Source organism: Solea senegalensis, linkage group LG3, assembly GCF_019176455.1.
Source record: "Solea senegalensis isolate Sse05_10M linkage group LG3, IFAPA_SoseM_1, whole genome shotgun sequence".
NCBI classification, from domain to species: Eukaryota; Metazoa; Chordata; class Actinopteri; order Pleuronectiformes; family Soleidae; genus Solea; species Solea senegalensis.
In genome coordinates this window covers 14,514,934-14,542,525 of record NC_058023.1, presented here as the reverse complement: position 1 = coordinate 14,542,525, position 27,592 = coordinate 14,514,934, and the positions used below count along the sequence as shown (strand labels likewise).

The 27,592-nt window shown below is 40.3% G+C and overlaps 1 protein-coding gene across 34 annotated transcripts in view; it reads right to left on the bottom strand.

The window, feature by feature from the left end:
* Nucleotides 1-27,592, bottom strand: part of LOC122766725 (receptor-type tyrosine-protein phosphatase delta-like) — a 315,856-nt gene that overhangs the window by 63,993 nt on the left and 224,271 nt on the right. For 21 of the 34 annotated variants that reach the window (XM_044021825.1, XM_044021827.1, XM_044021834.1 and 18 more), the window contains exons 9-11: nucleotides 25,191-25,376; nucleotides 2,327-2,472; nucleotides 394-535 (exon numbers count right to left, since the gene is read on the bottom strand). In XM_044021825.1, coding sequence (XP_043877760.1) covers nucleotides 394-535; nucleotides 2,327-2,472; nucleotides 25,191-25,293 — 391 coding nt within the window. In that variant the 5' untranslated portion in view covers nucleotides 25,294-25,376. Of the gene's footprint in view, nucleotides 1-393; nucleotides 536-2,323; nucleotides 2,473-25,190; nucleotides 25,377-27,592 lie in introns of all 34 variants that reach the window. The other 13 variants (XM_044021823.1, XM_044021830.1, XM_044021826.1 and 10 more) reach the window with 1 other exon arrangement.

The following is a 27,592-nucleotide window of genomic DNA, read 5'->3' as shown; positions in this document are numbered from 1 at the left end:
CACGGTCAAACGAATATCAAAGCTGAGAGATGAAAAATGACTGATTTGAAATTTATTGCTGAGCTTTTCCATTAAACCACTGCAGGCTAGGAATGGATGGCTATTTGCATAATTTAACTGGCATCTTAATTATTGTGTCAGGAATGTGTATGCAAATGACCTAAGTCACTTAGGAATGGAAACTTACTTGGCTAAATGGCTAATGGACTAAATCTTATGTTAGAAGACACAACGAGAATCTCTAATTGGGTTTGACTATACGGTGTAATATTGAAAAACAAATACAGGAGGATCAGGATAGACATAAAGCAGCTGAATGTAATCTTACCTGGGAGAAAAGAAGTGTTGTGTGTGTGTGTGTGTTGTCTTTTGGAGTTGTAAGGAAACACCTACCACGTAAAACAGTGAGTTTGGTGGTAGCGCTCGTCTCTCCAACACTGTTGGAGGCGACGCATTCATATATGGCTTCGTCTCGGGGCGTGCGCAATGGCTGAATTCTTAGCACTGAACCAGAGCCGTCATCAAACTCGATCACCTGCAGGTGCGAGAAACACGATATGTTAAAAGAGATTTTTGGTTCACAATAGGTGAGGGACCTTCTGCAGACAGAAACAAACAAACACCGTTGAGGACATTTGGCTAACAACATTGATGGTGACTTACACAAGGTGCCTCCTATGACAAATAACAAGTGGCTGCCTACCTTACATTGAACCCTTGAGATTATGTGTTGATTTGTAAATATTGCTGTTGTGCATGTGGAAAAGGTGAGTTATAGATCTGTGCAGTAAATTTATAGTTGTAGTGCACAGCACTACATCTGTTTGTTTTCTGACCAAATGTGTTACCCTATAGTAAAAAATAAACTATAGCTTAGCTATTAATTGGTAAATTAAATGATGCGGCTGACTAACTTTAAGAATGGGGAGGTCTATCTTTGTTCAAATTTTTGCTCATGTCAGCTTGTAGACTAGAATTTAAGGCTGAATCTGTCCCACTCTTAAAGTTAAAATTCTATCCCTTAAATGCATCACAGTGGATTGTGTCAATGGGACAAAAACAAGCACAGACGGTTAAAGGTGGCTTGATAAACGATTACGGACAGCTGTACCATGGGGTGAGATTGTGGTACAAAAGACTGTATTGGACGAACGACACATAAATGTCACAAACAGGTGTTTATTGTAGCTTATTCAGCTATGTTTGCATGCTACATGTCGTATACTCACTGAGTTTAGAAAGCCCTGTGTCATAACTCAATTTCTTTTGAGCATAGAGGTAGATTTGAATAAACAAAGGCCTCAGACCTCTCACTCACACACGTACACACTCCCATACTACCACACACACACACACAATCTCACAGAGGCCTACAAACATTTTCAAACTTCACAATATCTCATCTGTGCATCTGTTAGTTAACAATACACTTAAGCATTTCATTGCGCAAGCCATAGCTGTGTTGGCATTCAAGATGACAGCAAGTGATGGGGAAAAACAGCATCCTTTCTCAGTTAAAACCGAAGAGCAAATTAGAAAGGATGTTGCGAGACTTCTGAGAGGAAATGGGTTTTTGTTATTAGATGAAGCTGCAGTACTTGACTGAATGAGTATGGAATGGCAGCAGCCAGAAAGCTCAGTGAGGCAATGGGGTAATGGAAATATATGTGCTGGCATTCAGCATTACATGCAATGCAAATGCGATGAACTCTGATAAGATTAGATTTCTGTTGGCATGAGGCGCACAGAAGAGGCGGGAAGACCTCTCCAAGGCCTGTTAAGCCCTTGCTTCTGTGCAATGGCGAACAAATAAGGCCTCAAGAGTAAAGGGAAAAGTGACACCATGGCAGTCCTCAGAAGTGACACAGAAATTAATAGAAATCTTATCAGTGTTCTACAGATTAAAGCTGACCAAAAATCAAAGCATTCAGCCAAAATAGGGAGGGCATGCATTTAAATGCCACAAAGCAAAAGGATATTCTGGAAGTAAAAGTTACTTTTTTTTTGTATAAAGCCAGCAAATGTGACATGATCTTAATATAGGTATCTAGGTCACACCACACATAATATTTTCTCTCTCTCCAATTGCTCGCTTCCTGTATTTTAGTTGATTACAAATCTGTCCCTTGATCTTTTGTACACTTGCTCATTAAAACTCATGCATTTTCAAAAGGCTGGCCAGCATGATTATTAGACTCTGCTAATGCGTGGTGGCAAGTCAAGGGTGAGCCTTGGTGAGATGGATTATGGGCAAGCGGAGCCAAAAGCATTGCTGAAGCATTCCCATTTTGTCGAGCATTTTACATCAGAACAATAGACCTAATACCTCAAATCTCTGGTTGCTGACTTTCTTCCCCTTCTTGTTCCACACAATCTTTGGCCGTGGATCTCCTGTAGCTTGGCAGATGAAGGATGCCACGCCTCCTTGCACGCCTGTTTGGTCATTGGGGGTTCTTAAAAACTTTGGTGGTGCTGTAGAGAAAGACAGAAACAGAATAAAAGATAACAAAAATAGTTAGTGAGCAAGCTGAACTTTGCAGACCGAGCAATTAATCTCTCTTATCAAGCCACACACACACGCTAGAAAGTAACCAAGTTGCAGATTTCAGCATGTGGCTGTTAAGAGGATTGCCTTTGGAGGTCAAGACAAGAGATTGTACTGACTTTATTGTGCAAGTGAAAACAGATTATCAGAAGTAAAGGGCAGAGGTCTTGAGAGCAGAGTGCGCAAAGCATTTTATCTTGACCCTGGAAGTCTTCTGAATGATATTTACAGTGATAAACGGACTGACTGTTAGGGAGGAATTCTTGGATAAAAGGACATGCATGTGGATGTTTTGTGAGAAGAGGTTAAGGGTATGCACTTTATGTTTGATTTGTACTTAAATTTGGCAACAAAACAAAAGGTAAAAGCAGAAAATAAAATGTTCATACAGCCTGCAGACGGCACTAAAAAGGAGATTTTTAAGCATTTGCTACAAAATGTTTCCAGTTGCTGTTACTGTTAGATTTGAAATTCATCGTAAGAAAAAAAAGTTATTGAAAGAAGGAAAACATTTAGATCAGTCAGCACTTTGTAATTAATTGTGTTCAAGTTAAATTGCCTGTGAAGTGCTTGTTTATGTGTCATTCAAAGCACAAGTCATTTATCTTAACACATTGCGCATGTTCTTTTTCACTGGATATAAATGGAGTGGACTTAGTTTTTTCCCTGTAACATGTAAATGAGTTTGGAGAAAAAGGGGCTTATTGGTTCGGTAGAAGACAACACTAATCTCTTGAAAACCACCGTTTGGAACAGTGGTTGTGTCCCATGCAAATGAGACACGCACCTGATAAGGTCTTTTTGCACTGTGATGTTGGCGATGTAAGCATTCTGTTGCTCCTAATTGGTCCCCCAATTCAGCAAACCAAGTCGAGTGTAAAGGCAGTGTGGATAAAAATGCTAAAAATGTAGAGGACTGGAGGTGAAAGAATAGCAGAGGGGCACAATGTTTGCTTTGTGTGGATCACATGGATGTTCCCATCTCTGGCTTTACAACACACTCCCAAAGTGTTCAGGCTCTGATCTGATTAGTGCTACCTCTCTGTTCCTGCAGTTTTTGTATGTCAACTGAAATTGTTCTTCAATATAATTTTCCCATTCTTAACAATGAAGTTGTGTTGCTGTGTTTGTCTCTTAGACAGTCAGTTCCTGCTCATGATGTGTGTATCACATCTGTGTAAAATTAAGAACACATCAAAGTGATTAGTAATCAAAGGGACCCATCTCTCCTTGAAACGTTGATTGCGAGATTTACATTTTGGGTTTGTCATTACGATGCAGGCTGATAAATCCAATAGAAATGTTGCCGTATTGCTAAGTCAGACCCCGTTGTAATCTCCACTGAAGCTTGAGTGCCAGCCTCAGTGGGAGGTGTAGCTCCATCTGTCCCCCTGCAGAGCAACTGTTTGCCTTTTATCAATCACGTCAGCAGGCCATTAGTGGCCACACAGCTGCAATAATGCCAACCGTCTGAATCACCTCATTTGTGTATGTGAAAATGTGTGATTGTGCTTGTATACAGGCTGATTTCTTTGCTGCCCAGCAGCAGTGGCAGCATCGCTGCGAGCGAGGGACAAATTAACCTGCAGGATTTGTGGAGAGGTGACATAAGATGTGTGGTCAGCAATCAAAAGGGCGAACAGATAAACAGGCAAGCAGCGGGGTCTCCACTGGGCAAATGAGTCTGCGATATCACCCGATTGCCTCATGACATGCGTAAAGTCTTGTGTGCAATACACACGCTGTTAGACACACACACCAAAATCTCACTGGCTGACGGATTGGACAGGTGGGCAGCAGAGTTGTCACTGCATAATTTGTACATGACAAAAAGCACCATTATATCTGCATTTGCACCTTATCTCATTCACTTGGCTGGGGTGTGGCACACACTGGCATCCAGCCAAGAGGGTGCTGATGGGTAATTGATATGCTATTGGGGCTGTTTTTCGCTCCGGGGCCATCCATTATGGCTCAGTGCGTCTCCCTACGCCGGCTGTGATAGACTGCTACAACATGTACAGGAGATCAGCACTGGAGGTGAGGGGGAGGGGGTGGATCGGGAGGGGGTGGGAGTCATCACACAATGTGGAGTTGTTGAGGCGTGACATGGAGGTAATGGTGTTTTCACAGACATGGCTGCTGATATCACCATCATACCCCCATTTTAGGTGCTGCTGCTGACAAACATCCATTTTGGTAGACTCCTTGTATGGCTTCAGGTAGACAAAGGCTGATTGAAACCTTGGATTTCTCTATGGCACCGTGGCATCACACCAGTAAATGGCGTCTCTGAGTGTTTAATTGAGTGTATCAACACTGGGAGCAGAGTTGGATATTATTTAGTCTTAACTAGTGACAATACATCTAAACTAATCAAAATGCCAGCCATTTAAAACTTGTCACCTCTGCTGCATCTTGGCATCTCCTTTGAGAAGTAACTATAATCTACATGAAATAGTACCATTGCAGGTCAACTCTTAAGCAACTGCCAGCAAACAAATTAGAAGTGTAAACTCTGTCACAAGCTAAAAGGTGAGGCACATGGGACTGTGCCTGCTCTCCCTTGAGGTCATTATGTAACCTTGTTCTCATTTACTGCCACTAGAAAAGAAGAAGCACTCCACAGCATCCCACTGCTGTATTTTTCATGGATCAATGCCATGTTAATAATTTGGTGGCTGAATGAAAGCCTTCACAGTTCTTAAGAACACTAATGTCCCCAGGGCTGAGGGGGCAGACGGTTTCATGATTGGAACTATATATTTTTTAATGATAGACATAAATGAAAATTGGAAGCCTCCAACAATGTGGGCAGGACAAATGTAGTTCATGAAATTTATTAGTATCGCCCCTACTGTATACTACCCTCATCCTTTTGGTCTTTTTTTTAACCAGATTTATGCTACATTTTCTACACTAAATCCCACAGAAATATCACTTTTCAACACTCTTGAGGTCTCAGCCACTTTTGCATGATGCGGTTCTATCAGCTAACTGGACTTGGCAGAATGAGGATTTTGTATGAAAAGGGAAAAAGATATACTGGAGCCATACCTCTATTATGTACCGATGCGCAACAGAAAGCAAATGATCTCAGACAAGAAGTAAGGACGAAGCTGGTTGCCAATAGATACAGCGTGGTGACTATGCTACAGCAGGCGTCATTGAAGTTTAATTTAAAGGTAGACTATTACATCCTAAAAATCCCAATTCTCATTATTTTGTGCTTCCAAACATAAAAGTTAAGCAAAACAAAAACTTTCTAAACACACAGCTCATCAATAGTGAGGAAAAGTAAAAGAAACACAGAACTAAAAAGAACACTGATGCAGACTAATTAAAAAAATAACACAAGGTCTTCTCCTTGACATGGAATACCCTTGTTTTGGGATTTATTAGGTTCAACTACTATAAGTGAGTGTATGGAGTACCTGTTGTAGTGGCATATTATTGGTCGAGTCGTCTGCCTGCATCTGGTAGCTCGTTAATGACATCATCACACTTAACTCAAAAGAACAGAGAATCTTGCAGATCTGCATTCATTACAAGTTTGTTTGATGCTGGCTTAACTCTCAGCATTTAAAAAGGTTCTTAAAAAGATCAGAGTCTGGTTTTCATTTATAACAGCCCAAACATTTCAAGTCATCAGGACTCCACCATAGACTACAGTTTGATTTGCCAAGCCATTAAAGAGCATGAATCAAAGACTGGGGAGAACATTAATAAACTGACTTTCAGTTGGAACCACTATACGGCATAGACACCAATCCAAGTCAGCTCGGTTTTCACAATTATACTGACTGACATATTCAATTTCATTTGCATAAAAGGGGCCATTTCCTCTCTGAATCTTTAACTTGTTGGGTGAGGTGGGGTTGTGGAGGGTGATAATTAATCCTAACACAGTGAGTGTCAGTCTACAAATAGTCTGCTCCATTTTAGACATGGGTGGAAGAAAGAAGCATTTAAAGATGCCATTTAAATCATTCAACAGCTTTAAGCCTCACTATATCAGTTGTGGGATATTGATGAATTGCCTTTCAGGCAAATTAGACTGAAATGGTTGAATCATTTTGAGCTGAAATATCATCACCATAAAGAAAGTTGTTGTTTTGAGATTTTGTTTTGAGAATGTGAATGCAGGTGTGATTTATAAAGCAAAATTCTCTCTATAGGTTAATAACCTCTCTGTACACTGTTTAGAGACATCTGACCCTATGTCATACAGGAAAGAAACTCTAGCAGTGCAGACACAAACACAAAGATAAACAATGCAAAACATGTGAGGAAAAAAGGAGAAGATAAACCACACATCCCAGTCAATGGAACAAACATAACCACAAACCATTTTCTCGGGGCACTACACAGCCCTCTATCTGCAGCGTTGTGATAAAAAATGTGTCTTTTGTAATTCAGAAGAAACAAACTCCACATTGTATGTGAACACAAAGGGTCTAAGCAGAAAGAAAAGGATTGGAGCTTAATTAGAACTGTTGGCTGATTTGCATTGCATGGTCATCGGTAATCTTGCCTTAAACAGAAAGTGAAATTCTTATTGCAATCGGTGATTACTTGAAAAGGGATATGGTCCCCGGATGATTGTTAATTATGGATCTGGAATAGTACATTAATTCACTGCAGAGGTTTTAATGCAATGCAATGATGGGGACCCACTCTTCCATCAATATTCGGCTGCTTGTCACACATAATGAAGTTCATAATACAAGCCTTCTCCCACCCTGCTCCTCCTTTCTCAACTGCTTAAATGTGCTCTATAAGCAAAATTCATAACAGTCATTATGTGAAATTAACTCAATAGAATATACAAGAATACGGCTTAATGACACATTAATATTGCGGCTGCTGGTCCATTTTGTGATAGGGTCGGGGTCTATTTGGCTCATAAGCCACCAAGTATCTCCTGTGAATACATCAACGCATATCATCTCAGCAATGCTTCTGATAGGAGAACTACAGTGTAGTATACACAAATTTCCAGTGTAATCTCCATTCCAAATATTCGACCCAATCACCTGGGTTACAAAAATTGTATTCTGTCTGGACTTTTTTGAACGTCAATCTGTGTATTACTCATGCTCGCAACACAAGCACTGAGCTTCTGGCTGAAGGAGTTAATGCACTTTTGCACAGACAACAGCAACAACTTCAAAAAGAATGGTTAATGCTCTTGTCCCACATTCAGTGCACTGACAGATTCTCTGACGAGATGGGAGGATAGGTAGGAAAGGCTCTAGATGTGCACAAGCACAAGCTATCAGGCACACATGCACAGAGAGAAACTCTTACGGGTATGAGGATATTCTTACTGGAAGAACATTGGAACATTAATACATCGAAGACTGTAGAACAATGGAAAATTCCGCAAGGGTCTAGTACATATAAAGGGTTATTTATAGAGCTGTACTCACTTCTTATCGTATCTTTCATGAGATGAAACCTGAAAGGCTCCCTAATTCAATTACCATTGCAGAATCATAAGGGCAAAAACCTTTCAGTTCTGCAATGACAGCTCCATCAGTGATGTGGTGCCTCCAGTGTCCTATATGACAATGTTTGCAGAGGATAAGGCCCCATTCAGACCTGGTATTATCATCCATCCTGAGTGCTCCTATCACATGTGGCTAGCCCTCAATATGACTGTTCACCCCCTGGCATTAAAATGCTTCCTTGATGCGTCCTTTATGACCACGATGATCTGACTTCACCCCCCCACCAAGTATTCAAATGCACGCTGACGTCATGTCTGTTAACAAGACTAAAATGATGTTTGATGTCAGTGTGAGTGTCTGCATGAGTGATGAGGAGAGAGAAGGAAAAAAGGAGTCACAAGGAGCTCAGGGAATCAAAGTACTACTCACGCTTCTGCACCATGAAATTGTATTGATTGAACTGTCACAAAAAAGGAATCATGTATTGATATGTCTTAATATTGTCAATTTATGTAAGTATTCTTAAAAATGCAGTAGGATGTTGGCTTTGGAGGACAGATTGCATTTGTGCATGCAAGAAAATTTGGCCAAATAAAGTCAGAAACCAGATCAGATCTGAAGACGTATTCAGGATGGATTGGGATCATTCACACCTGTTATGCAGGGTTGTCCACACGTGATCACTCAGGACAGAAGTTAATGCCAGGTCTGCATGGGGTCTGAGTTATATCCTCTGTACCCCTCCCTCCTCCGACTGCATTTGTGTCTCTACCCCACACATACGCACACACAAACAAGTGACTGCCTCCTCCCACGGGACACATTAGCGAGGTAGAGGGATCCAGTTTGTCACTTAATAAAACGACCCACTCAAACAGATGGCTTTGTTCAAACGGCTCCCAACACTTTAAAAGCTGGAGCTGAATCATTGCTGTGGCAAATTAGATACATGAAAGCCCACCTCCCTTTGCAGTGGAAACCAAACACAGAGAAAAACGTAAATATTGAATTGTGCCACTGTTGGTGTGAGACAATCCGCCGAAGGTAAAAAAAAAAAGAAAGAAAGAAGAATTTTTAAAAAATGGGGGAGAGGAGGGGGGGTAGAGGGAGATGGAAAATGCTAGACCTTCAGAAATTCCGAATATCTGGGCTGATGTTGTCAAATGCTTATGCAAAATAATACAGAGGTTTTCACATTCAATAAGCCTTCATTTTCATCTCCCCTTGTTCATTTTGTGTCCATTTATTGATGAATACACATATCTGGGTCCAATTCGTGTGTGACAATTTAAAAAAGAACAGTCAAGCAAGAAGTATGAAATTTGGATTTGTTTGTCTTGTTTGTTTTTTCCTCCAATGTCTGGAGAAAAAGAAAGAACATAGATAAGTAATTCTAATTGTGCAGGCTTAGTCTGTTAGGTAGTCAGTGCAGTCTATTTGCAAAAAGTTAATTATCTGATAGGATAGGCAGTGGCAGCCACTAACACAGAAAGCCATTCATTCATTCTGTTATCCTCTCAGCAATGGAACGATTTATTAAATGGCAGTGCTGCACCAAAATGGCCAGTAGTTATCATGCTGGGGCTGCACAGACTTGAAGAGATGTTTAAAAACGGGAGAAGTGATAAACACTCTTTGGCCATGTCAGCTTACTGCCAATGTGATGCTATTTGCATGTTATGATGTGTAGATACTAAGAGAACATAGATGTGTGTGATTTTCATGCTTCTACCACGTGTACATGTTATGTGCGTGGCAAAACAACCAAACTTAGGCTGATGTGACGCCAAGTATTGCCATGGCAGCACACGCAGGTGAACATCTACAAAGCTACTGACTTTCCACGACATGTAGCAGAATTCAAAAGATATGGATGGGAAAAGTGGAATGGAAAATCAAATAAGCGACATATTCAACTGGCTCTATTTACGAGAGAATTACACTGCGCTTGGGCCTGTCCTAGTTCTTTATAGCATAAACTTCACATAATTGTCTTTGCCCTCAACCATGGAGCGGAAAAGCTTGCCTCATATTTGTCTCTGTAGGAGCAGAGATGGATTATGTAGCAAATCATTCCAGGGACTCAGCATTGTATATTTAAACAGACTCTAATTTTATGGATAAGTAGTGCCAAGCCATTTCCGATAGCTGCCAGTTGTCAGGCCATATGAAGTGACACATTCCCTGAACTGTGTTTTCTCAGCCGCTTACAGGCAAACTAGCTCATGCTTCTGCAACTCTGCAAGATGACAACTGGTTTCCTTTCACCGGCTCAGATATCCTCCAAATGTTCCTAAGTTCAGCAAACCAGGTTCACCAAGCTTCTTTTTTTTCCCCAGAAAACTAAACACATCTGCAACCAAACACCATCATCACCACTTGTCTCATACGGTTAAGGGAATACATACCAATTGTTTTTTCTTTTTATGGGGGGAGGGGGGGGTAAAATGTCTGGGGGGCCCAAAAAAGGGTTTTCACAGTGCGGTTCTCTTCATCAACGAGCTGTAGTCAGAGCAATCCTCCAAAGGAAAACCTTTTACTGGAACAAAGGATATGCAGGGGAGGTACCACAAACAGTCTCTCAAGGACCAAAGTGACCTTTCACAGGCCACTAATTTCATGCAGCAGTGAGGGAAGGTATTGCATATAAAAGAGTGGGGAAAAGGTACTAACTGAACCCTTTTTGAGATGATAATAATACTAATAAGAGCGCAGAGCTATATTTCAGAAACTCATCAATATTATGTGATAGGAGTGATTCACTTTCACTTTAGATTGTGTGCTTTTAAGCTGCTTACATAAAATGCTGACTTAAAACTGATACCAGTGCAGTATTATTTCTCTTTAATGACTAAAGCGGTGTGTGCTGCATTAGCATATACTGCATGCTCACTCACTTTTATGAAAGTCAAAGTTTTCATAAGCACCAATTACCAATAATTCCATTGTTTCAAATCTGTAACTTCTCAGCTTCTGTATACGTGTAGATATACATATATATATGTGTGTATATATATATATATATATATATATATACATATATATATATTATGTGTACGTGTGTGTGTCATAATGCCACATTATTGCCACGACTGATTACATTTACATTATTATTCTCAGAGTTAGTCTTAATTAAATTTTAATTAGTTTGTTTTACATTCACTAAGTGACATGCAATACTGCCGGATAACATATTAGCTGTGCATTAGTGGGTTGTTTTTGTCACCTTCCCATTATTAATATGTCTCCAGCTAAACCACATGTAGTAAATCTAAGATCTAAGGTCTTTGAATTCTTAATTATAAACCCCCTGTAGAAAACAGTTTGGTTTGTGCAGTATGTCTTTGAAGAGCTGCAGATGGGAAACAAATGAAGCCGGGTGGTATCAGGGTCAGTCTGATGGATAGGGGGTGTTCACTTGGAAATAATATTGTAATGTCACCCCAGGAGCAAAAAACAACAACCCTCAGGGGACATAATTAAAATAATCCTGTGAAATGAAGTGCTTCAGATCACTGTTGAAAGGCTCTTTCTTGACATGTATGGACATTTGGGATGATTCATGGGAAGATGACGAGAAGTGTAGAGGATGACTCTTCATGCGCTTGTGTGTCTGTTTACAGTGTGTGGGTGTTAATGGACACTTTGAGCTACATTTTAAGGTGCATTCATCTTCATCCTCATTATTCATCTGTTATTAATGGGATTGTCAAATTGCTGGATAAATTGTTAATAAACTGTGAACTTTGAAAATATTTTCCCATTGAAATCCACAACTTCACAACAAGTAAAGGAAACCACAGATGCCTGTTGGGATTGCTTTTGGGGGGGAGCAACTGCCAGGAAGAGAAGAACTTCAAACAACAGGGAGTTGTGTGCTTGCAACTGTTGATCGTACCATGAAAATCATAATTGTGATGAAATAGACTTAGTAGAGTTGTTTACTTCCGATTGTGCTTCCATGAGTGATTTAAAAGGGTATTGTGTCATGTTTTCTGAGAGGCTGGATGGGGGGACAAGTGTGGTAGATTTCTCAAGACAAGAATCCTCCTCGGGGTAGAAGACTGTTGGGGAGCTGCGATGTGGCCTGTGGACCGATGCTGTTGATTATGTGTCACTTCTTCAGTCTTTTCAGCCGGAGCCTCAGTTGACGGAGTGAGAGGGTACACAATGCTGCTGTCCTTGGGTCTAAATGTTTGCTAGCAGTAATGGGCTTTAGTGAATGTGTGTGGTTCTTCTGTATTAAGTAAATGTACATTAGCATTCGGGAATGTGGATAGAAATACTCGACGGATACATTTTCATTGTGGATCTGTGCTTATGCATTTGTGAGAGGAGAGTGTCACACTGATTCTGAATCTGCTACTTCGGAAGCAGAAATTTCCCTGAAAAATATAAAGACCTATTGATCTACTGCTCTTTTTCACAGTCGCCTGAATTATTCCAAAAGCACAACTGTGACTAATGGCTGAGGCTATTGACTTTTAATGTGGAGTCGTGAAACTGTGATGGAGAGAGTAAAAAGCAACTGACATTGTCACAAATGCCAGACAGAGGTACTATGGTCGCCGGTAACTTATGACTTCATCTGTTTTCTCACATAGATTAAAGGTTGAATAGTTAGCCGACACACTCTGGTTAAAAATGATTGTTATATTCATGAATATTCTAGGAACTGTAGTGCACTTAACCACAATGATTTCATCTTCTTTCTTTTTTTTTTTAGCCACTTTCATCACTGCATGAGTGGATTTGTCTTTCCATTGTTTTGTCATGGGCTTTGTTTCTCTCCACCATGTACTGCACTGTAAGAATTGAATATTAAGATATTGATATGACTACAATGCAACTTCTGTGTATCCTGCGAAATGTGGCACAATTTGTATTTATATTTATTTACTTCACTCACAGTGAAAAGGTCCCCATTAATTAATGTTTCAGTAAAAGGAACTCTAAAATCCACTTATTGGCAGAATAATTTCATTCATATCAGTTCTCCTTGGTGTGTCTTAGGAGCAGATATTTTCACTCTGCAGCATGTAAGGCCAGTCTGCTGCCATTAATCATTCCACAGGTGCAGAAGCTTTGTCAGAACCCATACGTCCCTTTGCCATTTCAACCTGGGAGGAAAATGGAATGGTAGGGAGGAAACAGAGAGGTTGGGTGAACACGTACCTAAAAAACAATTTCCCCTTCTCTTCTTCTTCTGCACTGAATTTGTCAGGAAGGAGAACCAAGTCCAGATTAATTATATTCCATTTTGTAGTCATCTTCGTTTTTTCCTTCCTCCATGACTCTTTTCTTTGTGTTGCCTACAGTCCTTACAGCCATTCTAGTACCATTTATCACACTGCCATCTCGGCAGTGCCTTCCCCCTTCCTTGCTGGGAAGCCATTAGAGCATCTCTGCATCGCAGCAGCCCGATTGCATTCCGTTCCCCACTCCTGACATTTATCATCTTTTGTCCTAACTTTTTATCTTCCCCTGCCCTGTGTGAAGCCTTATCAGTGGTGCCCACTATCATGAAACACTAGGAGGTGAGACTGAAGTAAATAACCTAATTAAACCTAGCAAAAAAGGACAAAGGTGAATAACACACATGAGCTTTTTGTGACAATGCCAGTGGAGGAAGACTCACAGATGGCAAAGAGGAAGTCAATGCAGTGATGTGGCATGATGCCAATACCACCTTCTCATCTCAGTATTTATAGTTCTCCTACTGGTGCTGTTGTTTTGTCCAACAATTTACTCCATGCGTAATTTGGAACAACATAGCACATAATGGTTTATTTTTATTTTGACAAAGCACTGATTATATATAAAGAAGAGTGAATGAGTCTGTGAAAAAAAGAAAAAAAAAACTCCTGTATTACAGGGAAATACTTTATCTCTATAGTAATGCCTAAACATTGAATAATGGATCACTTTTTCTTTTCTTTTTTAATTATTAGGCAAAACTTTGATCAGTGTCGTAGGGACAAAATGAAGAATACCAAGCATCATATTTATTGACACAGTGCTGCAAACAATATTGAGTCAATACAGCAAAATGTCAGGAGTGTTTTAGTGACCAATTATTAATCCATATCAAGCTGGGGTAGACAATTTAATTATCACCTATTCAATATCTCCAAATCTAGTACAGATGTAGAACAATGGAAATATCTGCTGTCTGAGAAGCCCTGTGTTCGGGGAGAAAAGAGGCAGCTGGAAGCAGTAGTGGGTCTGCAGTAAATGTGAATACCGTTTCATGCATGCACGAACAATAGCACATGCTGTGTATGTATTAGGGGAAGAATAAAAAGAAGTAGATGTGGAAGGTGAAAAACTATTTTCTCTTTTGCAGTTGTATAATCTTCTGGAGGCGTTTTTACAACATTTAGTGCCAGTATGTGGCCACTTTGACTTAGTTTTTTGCTCATTAAGTGACTTCGACTCAATTTTTTCTTTTCTCTTGTTATGCTGTTACTAGCGTTGTAAAGTCCCAATCGAACTGCTCTATTCATGAGTCCATACATTCTGGTTCGACTCAAATTCTGATAAGTCGACTTGTTGCCGTGTTAATTTCATAGAGTCTATGGTTAATTTGATCTCATCTGGAGGCATGTACCAAGTGCTAATGGGGGTGTTTTCAGAGCACACCTGTTCCACAGGTAACAGTGTGTCTTCAGAGAACACCCCCCTTGTTTTCAGTATGTTGGATTAGCCTAACCCACAAGAGGCAGATAGAGTACGTCCGGTAGTTTTATTTAATTTTGAGCTATAGTCAGTCCTCCTCTAACATCCATGTCAAAGACATTGGCAGTGTGGCAGCATTTTACCAAAATAGATGGCGATAAAAAAGTCAAGTGAAAAGTTTGCCAGCGACAGTTTCCATATCACAGCTCTAATACAAACATATCATATAAAAACGGTAAGCTGACTTGTCTGTGTTATGTTGCTCAGTCCGTTTTGAGTCCATGATCATATCAGAATTAGCATATTTCATGTTTTAGTCTAATAATCATTGATTTGTTTTATAACGGCAGCGGCCTGTGTCTCAGCCGCGAAGCTGAGCTCCTATGTTCGATTTTGAGTCGAAATTTCAGGGCTTCAGTCGACCAAGAATTTCTTTGGTTGATTACAGCCCTAGCTGTTACCACAGGCAACCTTGACTTAACATATAATTCTGTGCTTATTATTGCAGTTGTATAAAATCCAAACTTTGTCGTTTACTAGGGCTCAAAAGCCAATACCTGATGTGGGGGTGGTGGACTGCTGAAAATGGGCTATAAATTAAAAAGAATTTGTAGCTTTTTGTGCAGCATTTTTTGAACAATTTCCTTTAATATTCTATCATTGGCAGTAATATTGCTTACTTACTGTTAGTGCTCTCTGTTCTCAGTGCTGCCCAAATTATTACCCCCATTGTACCTGAAACAAACTATCTCAAATAATGTCAGTCAAGCTTTTGTGCCAGTGATGAAACACCATGAATGCTGTGTAGAGGCTCTCATGGATTACAAAGATGCCGCACAATGAAGCATGGCAAACAAAAGTGGCCGTCTTCCATGAGATAGCAGTCCTCCTAAGATAATAATTCACTCTCAAAATTCTGTTTTCCTTTATTGTTTGCTGTTATTGTGACTCCCATTATTGCCTTTAACAGAATATTGCATTAGCTGCTCAGGTTTTTGTTTTTTTTACCCACAATTCAGTATGAATCTGCATTATTTTTCCATTTTAGTCTTTGTTTCATATAATATTTATATGACATTCTGTCAACACAAATACAAACTCACTTAATTCATGTAGCCTTACAGCCTTGACTTCAAACATTGAAAGAAGTTGGTTGGAGTTAAAATTTAACAGCAAAACTTTTGAGATAAAAGTCAAAATGATCAAAAAGTGACATATGTTTCCAATTACAATATCTATCTGTTTACGTTTGATTTTCATGATTACATTTCAGATACATTATAACACTAAAGATGTTCCTACTAATAACGTTCTGTCTGTCTGCCATTGGATTTTTCCACAGTTGGTCATTCAGTCAACTTGGTTGGTGAATTAGGATTAGTGAGAAGCACTAGCACTTGCTGTCACTGATGACGTTCTTGCTATGAGATAATCTGTAGCTTTTGATTTAATGAGATTCCAGTAACATACCAAGATGCTGCTGTGCATGTTTGTAAACATGACCCCTATTGGGGAAATTATCATACACTAGGTGCATTGTGAACAGCTAATATCATAGTTACTGGTTTCATTAAATGTCAGGAGCCTAATCACAATAGCAGGATTGAAGTTGTCGGCTCATGGATTTTTCTTTTTTTTCTAAAATACCTTTGTACTCTTGTGAAAAATAAATCCCTGAATCCCAAATTAGCATTCCCATTCCTCCATTAATACCACCTCATATGGTTTGAATGCCTTTGACAGTCAATCAGTCAATGATGTAGTCAATCTACAATTAAGCTCTTCCTCTCCCATGTTTCACAATTTTCCATATACTTTCTTAATCTCTCAGTGGCTCATTGTATTATGCTATTTCAGGACTCTGGCAGCTTAAACACATACTGCTGATCATATTTTCATTGCATTCATTTATTTTATAGTCAAAGTGTCTTTCCCATAACTGTGACTGTCTTCTGTGGAAAGACTGTTTTTTTTATATATATATAATGTGCACATAGCACATTATCGAGGCAGACATCACGGTGTATAGTTATTCTTAGCATGGGTCAAAGTGGATTTTCCAGACCATCTGATCAGTGGTGCTCCTTGGCAGTAATGGCGAATGAAAGCATATTATTACAGATATGCCATATTGTCCATCTCTTGGGTCCATTAGATGCGGAGTATGTGTGTGGAGAACACAATACTATTTTTATACATACAGTACATACTGATCTGATTATTATGTGTTACCTTTACTGCCAGAGGAGTGAAGCTAATATCATATTCTGTGCACATTGAGCTACTGTATGTGAACTATACATGCAAGACTACATTAAACTGCTGTATACAATCATACAATAATTCAAATCATCTGCCATTATTTAGTTTTTGTATGTATTTATAAGAACATCTGCTCATTACATCGGATAAAGATGAAAAGCTATTTGCAGTATCAGGAGTCACTTTATCGGGAGTATCTTATCTAATCATGTCTAACCAGGCTGTCCAGTAACCTTGTTCACTGAGTAATGTCTCCCGAGTTTTTCATTCTCCTCCCACTGGACTTGGCATAATTTGGCCAAAGACACAAATAAGGCTGCCCCTGTGGGACTTAATGGCAAAACTACAGCTTATCCATTCTACAGACAACACTCCTTGAATAATCACAACGGGGGGAAAACTCAGCCAATTAAATGGCACTGTGTAATGAGAGGCAACACATCATGCAGTGTGAAATTTCGGTTTTACACAGGCAGTGGAAGGAAGGTGCCAGTAAAATGGAATCACTACAAGTCTCCCTGGTAATGTGCTATTTTTCCTAGATCCAAGAGGCACAGGGCATAGAGCAGGAAAGTCCTTTTTGGAAGGCGTGCTTATAGAAATCCACATCAAGTCTTGTCATATACTCTCTCGTACTATCAGACTAAAGAAGACGTAAAAGTAGAGAGATGATTGAATAACAGATGAATGCAAATTGAGGGAATCCAACATAACCCATGTATGTTTTTGTGATGAAATACTGTATGTGCGACTGAATATTTACCTTCATATGGTCTATGGTAGAAAAATAGATAAGGTTTTGCCAATCAAGGCAAATTAATATTGTCAAGTGTCAAGATGCCTCTCTGTTGTGCATAAATTATTTATCCCTGACTTGAAATATCTCCAGTTGTGCCTTGTGTCATGAAAAGGATTGTAGCAATTAATTTGTTGATGAGAGAATGTCAAGTGGCATGAAAGACAGTATCAAGGGAATATTAAAGCTAAAGAGAAACAGAAGTCGTGATCGGTGCTTTATGAACAACAATCATAAATGTCCAGGGACCCTTAGGTAATTTTGTTTTTGTATATGTGTGTGTGGGAAAGCATTGTACAAGTTCCAGCCGGTGATGGAATGGGTACTGCATCGTTAGAAACAAGAGCTTGGCTTTGTTTCAACTGGAGAAGCCCATTGGTCTGGCTGTGGTGTGCGAGAGCATTTCCTCCTCTCAATGACAGCTTCCATTCTCATTTGCCATAACTAATAAACCGCACCAAAGCTGTGTGTCACAATAAATCTCTGCTCCTCAAATGACATGACTCACTAGATGGTGCAGAGGAGCCAAAGAGGGAGTGTTTGCACAGTGTTTGCGCATGTGTCTGTGTGTGTGTATGCCAAAGAGACTGTTAATGAGTGAATAAGCGAAAAAGCAAATAAAGTGAGAGGCCAGTGACAGATGTAGCGTGTGGAAGAGTATTAGGTGAGAAAGACGGCTCTCCTAAGACAGACTTTGAGCACTCACTCCATCACTCCACCAAATGTAAATCATCTGTGACAAGAGGAGCTTAGGGCATAAAGATTCCCAATCGGCATCAAGTACTGGAGAGTGCTGTGGGTAAGAAGGTGGGAATTTAAGCTTTCTGGCTGGGACTGAGAGATTGCCCTGAGGCACTCCATGGAGATGAATGGTTTAGACCATTAACCCCACTGCAAAATCTCCACGTACCCCACAGGCACACAAATGTGTTGCGCTGAAAATCAGTGCAATGTCTCGCACTCTCAAGACCCCTGGTGTGAGACCAAAAAGCTCCAGCCTAGGGCCAGGTGTTAACCACATGGACTAACTTGCACAAACACACACACACTTGTATACGGACAAATTCAGCAGTTAACACAATTAAAAAGAAAAGGAAAAAACACACCTTTTATGATTAAACCAGTGTGTGCTTGCCAATTATAAAAATGAAAAGGAAGGAAACTATCTGTACACCTTAGAGCTCCCGCTGAAAGTATATGTAATGCCAAAAATGTTATAAGCCAATCGGCCTTCATCCCATCCTAAAAGATAATTATACAACTATAATAAATCCTACCATCAAGCAGGCGCTGTCATCATGTATGTCATCTTTGACTCATAGGGTATCTTACTGAAAGACATATACTTATCAACATGTTCTGAAACCACACTCTGTTCATAATCACCGAAAAAATCATACAATGTGTGCTCAAGTCCAGGGACGGGAGATAAAACAGCGAGAATGCATTAAGGTCAACGGCAAATAAAAGTGAAAGAGGAAAAAAAAAGCATGTTGGTGTTATGTTGACTAATATTTGTAGTAAAAGGATTAATTAATCTTTTTTTTGCTGTTGCAGTCTATGAGTTTAAAAACATCTTAATTCAGACTATCCCCACTATGACTGTGACCTTCCTGTCTGTTTTTGTTTAACGTCTGTCTTTTGATATGCACTCTTGCTCTTCATTGTACACGCCAGTAAAACATAATCTATGCAGTGAGCACTGATGTATTTCAAACTTGAGTGGTCCAGTAATCCCATTGCTGCAGCTACAGCATTAATCTATTAATTGCACCGTCACTGTGGCAATGTCATAAAATGCCGGTGCTGTTACACAGTTCACTGACAGTGTATTAATGGTGATCAAATTTAGTTCATATGCCAACACAGCCAGACTCAAACCCAAGTGTAAGCCAAACAGATGCAAAACAGCAGCTATTATACTCCCACCTAATGTACTGATCCTAACTTCTAAGCCATGCGACTAGGTACTGTTTGTGTTTGTCTGTGCATGTGTGCAAAAAGGAGAATACAAGTTAAGGAACATAGTCTAGTTTAGACATGAACTTTGTTTTTTTGCCATTTAAATTGCTAAATGACAGTGAAGGTGGTGTTAGATGCATATCATAGATAGACACTGTTGTTCCATGTAGAGGTATTCAAAAACTATGGATTTTGAGATGACGCATTCTGGGTTTTTGATGATTGCCACTCAAATGGATTTGCAGTTTAGCTCACACAGTGCTTTTGTCTTGTCAATATTCCCACTCTGAGACATGACTGGTTCAGTAGGGTGGAATTGCCCCACCATTTTCAAGTCGATGTGTCTTGGAGACATAAGTGCACTTAGACATAGCATTAGAGGCACAGGGCTTGCCTTTAATTACTGGCATCTGGCCCTGCACAATATCTCCATATTGTATGTGACTATTTGCTTTTCTTTGGTGGGAGGGTCAGAAGTCTGCTGAAAATTGCTTGTCTTTTGTGTGATTCTGTGGTCTAAGTGCACAGCAAAATTACTGCAATCCATAGATGAAACTAATGGCTTTAAATAATACACTTGGGAGTAGTTGCCAGAGAAATCAGCATTCATGGAGTTAATCATGGGGCTGATACAACCTTTAAACATAGTTGCACAGCATATTGTTGACAATGAGTCAGTTCAGGCCTTTTTAGCCAAAGAATAACAGTATGACTACTCATTTTGTTCAACCTGTGAGCTAGAAACATCTCGCATTGCACTGATGACATTGTTTTTTCCTCATATTACCAGTTTTCCAAACATTGGCATGGTAATTAAGTGCTGGCACAGATGGCCAAAGGTGTTCTCACCACATATACTCGAGGTGTTAACATCATGTAAACCCTTTTGTCTCTGGAGACGTTGATTCTGGTTTTAAAGATGTAGTCTTGGAACCCACATTTTGAAATGAACGAGTGGAGCCAACAATGAGATTTCCACTTGAGCAGTGTCCGGCAAAATGATAAACGAGTTGGCAGACTGAAAAATTGCAGTGATTTAAAGTTGGATTAAAACAGCTATGAGTTCTGTTCACCTCTCACTTAAATATCGTTCTCTGTGGCTGCATAAGCACGCATGCTCTATTTGTTTATCAGTGTGTCTAATTCAGTGCAAGCAATGTGTGGGGTGGTGCATGTGGGATACAGCTCTTTAGTGTACACAGTGTGTGTTCATGTGTGTGCATGTACTTGAATTAGTGTGTGTGTGGGTTTTATGTTAGCACTGTGTGGGTATGAGTGTAAAAGGGAACAGAATAGCGTCAATTTAAATCAAATTAGCATGCAGGCAAATTAAGCAGAGGGATTTAATTTGAGCTGTTGTAAAAATGCTAATTCCAGTACCGCCCGGAAGCTCATATGCAAATATTACACTATTTTACAATAATTCATATTAGGCCAGGCATGCATAAAACACACATTACAGCCTGATGTCATCTGGGGAATAGAGTATCATTAGCTCTTGGACTTGCTACAAGGTGATCTTGTTATGGGGTATGTGTGCATGCAAATCTGTGACTTTTCCATTCATCTTTATATGTGTCAACAACGTAATTGCTTTGTTGCATTTTATGATAATGTTTGTCACTGTCTCTATCGGAGCTTCTTATATATGTACTTCTTTGTCTCAACATGTCTCTCCGTGATTTCTCACTGTACCAGTATCCGGCCAACACTAGAAATTGTATTTATGATCTCACAAAATATTAGATCAAACTGGCAAATACTACCAACCAAAGCACTACTTATAGAGCAATATGCCCAATAGGTGTATTGTGTTGTCTAATTAGTTAAGCAATTAAAAAAAAAAAAAGATAAGAATCCAATGTTAGCTCTGTGAAAGAGGTGAGGGAGAATATCTCTAATTATTGAACACACATAAATACATTTAAGTTGAAGAGTAAGTCATTTCCCCCTGCTATATGCACACTGCAGTGGCTCAAACAAAAATGCTGCATCAATATGCAATTTGCTGTTTTAGACTCATGTTGTTCACCGATGCTGGCTCAGAATGATTGCACACGCATTAGATGCTCGTGGATGCTGTGCGCATGTGCATGCCTCTGTATACACAGCTGCCTGTAAATAGGCATAAGTGAGAGAAATTGGGTTCAGGTGTCAACATCTTAATGTATTGAGAGGCTGGTGGAGCCTGTCGATACCCATTTTAAATGTTTAAGTGAAGCGTGCTGGCTCACTGGGACCCACCATGCCATCCACCGTTAATGGTAGGAATCAGTTAAAGACCGTTAAGGCCAGGATATGACATGGTCCACCACAGCAAGTAGTATGGCAGGAGTGCTTTTTAAGTGATTTTCCCCCTACAAATGTAACTCAGCAGATTGTCAGTCTGTTTTCTTCAGTAATTTTTTTTATATGTGTGTGTTCTTTGAGGGGGGGCAGTTTTGCCGTTCAGCCAATTCTGGTAATCTAGCTCAATGATTATAGTTGATGTGTACAGACTGTGACTCAATCACAAAAGGGATCCTGTGGAAAACCTTTGTTTTAACTTCATATCAGTGTGAAACGATCAGGTAAGTTATTAAGTGCCAATATACACAGCAAAGTCTCAGCCTGCCTCCTCCCTGACCAGGTGGAAATGTTAAATAATTCCAATACTCCTCTCATACTTCGATATTTCCTTTTTGCATTACCGTTCAGCAAAACACAGAGGCATTGTTTGTTGCCTCTCTGCTCCTCCTCTGTTGCACGCTGTCCTTTTGGCTAACTGGGGACAATTATGCTCCTCTTTCAAGCGATTGCCAAGCCCAATTTGCCACACAAATTAAATGGGACACATTTGAAGAGTGGGGGGACAGGGTGAAGGGGAAAAAAAAAAATGAGATAGAGCAAACCAGAAAGAGGGCCAAAGAAAAAACAATGATGAATTGAAAACACACCAACAGACCATAAAGAGAAATGACTACACAAAAAAAGTATTCTATTATGTTCCTCCCAGCTACATAGAGGTCTCATTTGGTGGCATTTCAATTAGCAAATTAACAAAAATGTATGTTTACTGGGCGGCCTGATTGGCATTTTTCTTGAGAGGGCTGCTGTGTCCACTGTATGGGGTAGCGAGTGGGACTGGCTATGAGCATCGTGCCATCTGTTAAGCAGGCCGACTCAGCCATTTTCTGCTCCCGCATGTCTCATATCCTCTACCATATCCACAGCCAGAGGCTGCCTCATACCCAAATGGATCCAGAGCACCAACAGAGGGCAGCTTTCCCTTTGCAGTCAGATTTAAAGTACCGAGGGGGTTAGTGTGGAGCTCTTGGTCCTCATTGAGAATCACAGATGGGGAGAGAGAGAGAACCCCAGAGTGTCTGGGTTGCCTACAAATATGCAGCAGCACAATAGAGGAAATTAAGGAGCTTCTGTGTTGTTGGGAGGGGCTATTGCACTGCTTCCAAACAGCTAAGGGTGAAGGTGGGTTGTAGACAAAAATGCAGGCAGAAAAGCAATAGAAAGAAAAGACCAAACGGCAAATAAGTAGAAAAAAAGGCAAATGACAAAACAATAAAAAAGAGTTTGGATGGAGAGGAACAGCATGCTCAAGAGGGAGAGCAGGCAGGGACTAAGTAGAGCAGGGGTGTCAAATTTAGTAACAGAGGGAGCCGGAATTAAAAATTGTATCCTAGTCAAGGGCCAGATGAGGTCAAATAACAAAAACTGCCGAACAAATGATTTTCCATTGTCTTGCCTGATTTCCTGCACAAAGCCCAAACAGGCCTGTCGTCACGTGTATATTAGCCAATAATTTGCTGTGATAATTTTTACTAGATGTTTAAAGCTAAAAGAGAGGGAGCCAAATACAATTGAGGGACTGAGCCCCCATTATAACCCCCCTCTGTTTCTGGCTCTGTGTTTTCAAAGTCCACATTTAATTTGATGAAGTGTGGTACTAAAAAACTGTAAAGCCATAACATACTTTTTCGCGATGCGACCCACAGGCCTTGAGTTTGACAGAGTCTTGAGCCTGAATCAGTTCTGACTTCAGGCACACAGGTCATCCCTGTGAGCTTGGTGATTCCCCCACACGCCCCCTTGATCATTAACAGACAACAACTGTGGCTACCTCAATGATAAGTTTGTTTTGGCTTTGAAATGATGACCCGGCACAGCTGTCTAAGTAGGGTATGGGGGGCATCAGCAGCTGCTAACAGGCAAAGGAAGGAAATTAATGGGGGAGTTTGGGGAATGGTAAGCAAAGAGGTGTCAAGATTTGGGGGCTGCTGTCTGCACTCCAATGTGACTCTGCAATGTCTGGACATACAGTGATCAGAGGAGAGGTTTTTTTCTTTCTCAATTAGTGCTGTGATGTTAGCTTATGCTAAACTGTGGAAGACGGTGGTTTCTGAGAAGATAGCTTCTCAACAGCTCCCTCAACAATAACGTTTATCGACCATATATGCCGTTTTAGGAGGGTCCCGTAATTAAATTGTGTCAATAAATTCTAGAGCTGCACATAAAATGGGGGCTAAACGAGGAATACATTTCTCCATTTGCCTCTCCCCTGCTGTGAGACATATGTAGCGGTAGGCAGAGAAGAAAAATAAAACACATTTGAGCAGATTGCAGGGAATGTTTCTCAAGCACAAAGTTGAAATTCTCACCCATCAATTTCACTTTGCGTGGCGCCGTTGTATATGACCTTGGGTGAAAGATCCCTTCATTCAGAGATCTTCAGCTGAACTGAGGGGGTTTCAGTTGGTGCAAAGGGAGCAATAAAACTTTTATTCATCCCTCTGTGACTCCAGAGGCTTAATGATTCATGGATCTTTGTGTAAAAAAAAGAGAAGGTGGCAAAGAAGGGGTGCTGTGGAGCAGGACCAGAACTCAATGAGGTTTGAAAACTGTTGTCACACTTCAATGGACAGGTGTCTGATGTCAAGTAACTCAATTCCAAAGACTTCTCATCATGAGATTCTCGGGAAAGGCCTGAGTGTTTATGGTTCACAAGACAGTTTTTGTGGTAAAAAAAAAAAAAGTTGAAAAATAGCGACCTGAGCTTTTGGGAGATGAGGAGATAAATGTCATAGGGATGTGTCTGTGCGTTGGTGTGTCCTTACATGTGTGTGGAAAAACTATTTGCCAGAGTTTGACTGACACAGGATCCTGATATTGATATGTTTAAACATATCTTTGATGCAAATGTGAAAGTACCTATTTTTTTTTCATGTCTTTTAGAAACAAACAATTTTATTAACATAACCAATACAGATTTGATATTTCATCCCTAATCTCAATGTGTCCCAAAGCAGGCCTTAGAAAACAATTGATAAACTTTTGTCGAGTGAAATTTCTTAATCACATTTATTATATTGAGACTTTTTATGTAACTTTTTTTTGACACAATCAATTGACGAAAAAAGAAATGCCACTTCTGCCACCCCTCCCCAACTCAGCAGGGCACAACACTCAAGGCCCAAAAGAAAGCCAATGGTTCACTTACTTTCAGAGTCAGCGAGGTGGAGGAGCAGACCCAGGACGAGCAGCAGTGGCAGCAGCAGCGTGGGCCTGGCCCTGTGCATGGTGGGACAGCTTGGCACCAGCATGCTTTGGCAGCCTCAGTGGCACTGGCTCACAGAGCCCTGTGAGTCAGTCTGGTCTGATTTCTCAGATGCAGGGTATTCACAGCCTATGCAAGGAAAGAAGGGAGAGGAAAAGGGAGAGGGAAGGAGGAGGGAAGAAAAAAAAGAGAAAGCGGGTGAATGAAACAAAGCTGTTTGGCTCCACGGGTTTTATCTATCCCTGCACATTTTTGACATACCCCCACACAGCTTCGGCTAGAGCTGACAGAGGATAGGAAGAGGCTGATGTGCTCACGGGGTATGTACTGACAGTTCTCTAAATGGAATAGTCACTTCACACAATGTGTGTGCATTTGTGCATGAGAGGGAGAGAGATAGTGAGTGCAAGAGAGAGCAAGAGAAACCACACTGATGAAAGGGTAAAGTAATAAGATTTTGTCTTCACAGCTTTAGTCACGAACACCAATTAGAAAAAACGCTGCATAACAAGAGTACATTTTTACATCATCCTCAGATCAGTGTTGAGTGTTTCACATGAGGAACGACTGTCACATGTAGAAACAATCGACGCATGTTCATTCAAACTGAATGCTTATTTATACTTGAGTTTGGAGTTGGTAAATAAGTTTGTAAATTCAGCGATATCTCAAGAATTCAAGCAGAATTCAAGCAATAATTTATATTTCTTACACCACATTTAGTCCACATCAACTATTTTATTAGCTCTCAGAGCCTAAATGTTTTTTTATCAGGTTGTTTTTCTTTACCACACACACATACACACACACACAGAAACATTTTGTCTTTAAGTGCCGGTCAAAGTATTAAAACCAGATAAGACGGTGTCTAATTGTTGCCATTAATGTGTTAGACTTTTATCAAAAAGAGCCACAACATGGCTGTGAAAATCAATGTGATACAGTGAGCTAGTATTTGCAGAAGCCTATCCCCAGTCATCCATTTGTTTAAGCCAAAGCTTGATCCTTAGTGATGGATGCTCTGCGGTAGTCTTCAGCTTGTAACACAGCTCCCGGCTAATCCGAGTGTGCGAGCTTTGAAGACATACTGTACTTAGTAGGCTCGCAAGTTTGCCTGCATTGTACTGCAGGATGTTGCTGTTGTTTCAGCTGCGGCGCTTGGTTGAGACGGACCAGTTCACGGCTTGTGTGCCATGACATTTCAGATATTTTACGTACCATGAGATTAAACACACACTTGTCAGAGACCGCAAAGTCTTTGAGTTCGACAGTTTTAGAACGTCCCTATTCAAGCAACAGCAACTTTGCATATTCATGCTTTTGCTAGAAATAATATTTTATTGGACTTTTTATCTGCAAATTGGACCGCCACCGAATAAAGGAGGGAAAAAAAAGGAGAAACAACCCCGTAGCCCAATCAGTAGGCCCAACGATGACAAAGTGCCTCATTTCCCTGTTACCAATCATCCTTTTTCTCGCTCTTACCTCGCCGCCTTTGATTTCTGTGGGCTTTAAACGGCAGAAAAGACGGGAAGATAGCACACCTGTCACACTCGATTTGTGTTGGGGGGGGGAGATAGACACGACTACCTGTCTTCAAGCGCTGCAGGGCAAGCAGCAAGCACACTAGTGGGGGGATGTGTGGCGAAGGGAATCAATTTGAGGCAATCTCATTCCCCGCTCGCACCACCTCAAGCACACACACGCGCGCGTCTTACAAACAGATGCGTGCACATATACACAAATTTGAGCACACAAGACATATATTACAGATATTTTCACATGAGCTGTGTTTGTTGCCACTGTGAATTTGACTCAAATCAACTGGACTGAGGAACCTGGGAGTGAGGGTAAAAAATAGAATGCGATCCATACATAGTGCAGGTACAACTGTCCGTCTCCGCCACTTGTTATTTCACTCATCTATCCCTCCAAATCCAAATGATTGCCTTTGAGTTAATTAATGAAGTGTTAATTTGCATAATAACATGATATGACACAAAGAACGGTGCTTGGCAGCCCTCCTCACATCTATTCACGTGGCCATCATGCACACACCCATTCACATACACACACACACTAGAGAGGCATCCAAGTGGCTGTGCCATTTTAGTAAATACATCAAAAAGCCAATGTAAGCACCGGTCAATCAGCGCCTTTCAAAACCTTGATTCATAAAAAAAAAAACAAAAAAAAAAAACACCAACAAATCAATCGGATTTGGTTTTGATTTGTTGTGTTAATTTGTACAGATAAACTGATCTGCAGATAACATTCTTGGGGGCATTTTTATCTGCATTATCTGGTAATGGATTTTGCTAAGATACCACAGCTTTTTTTTTTTT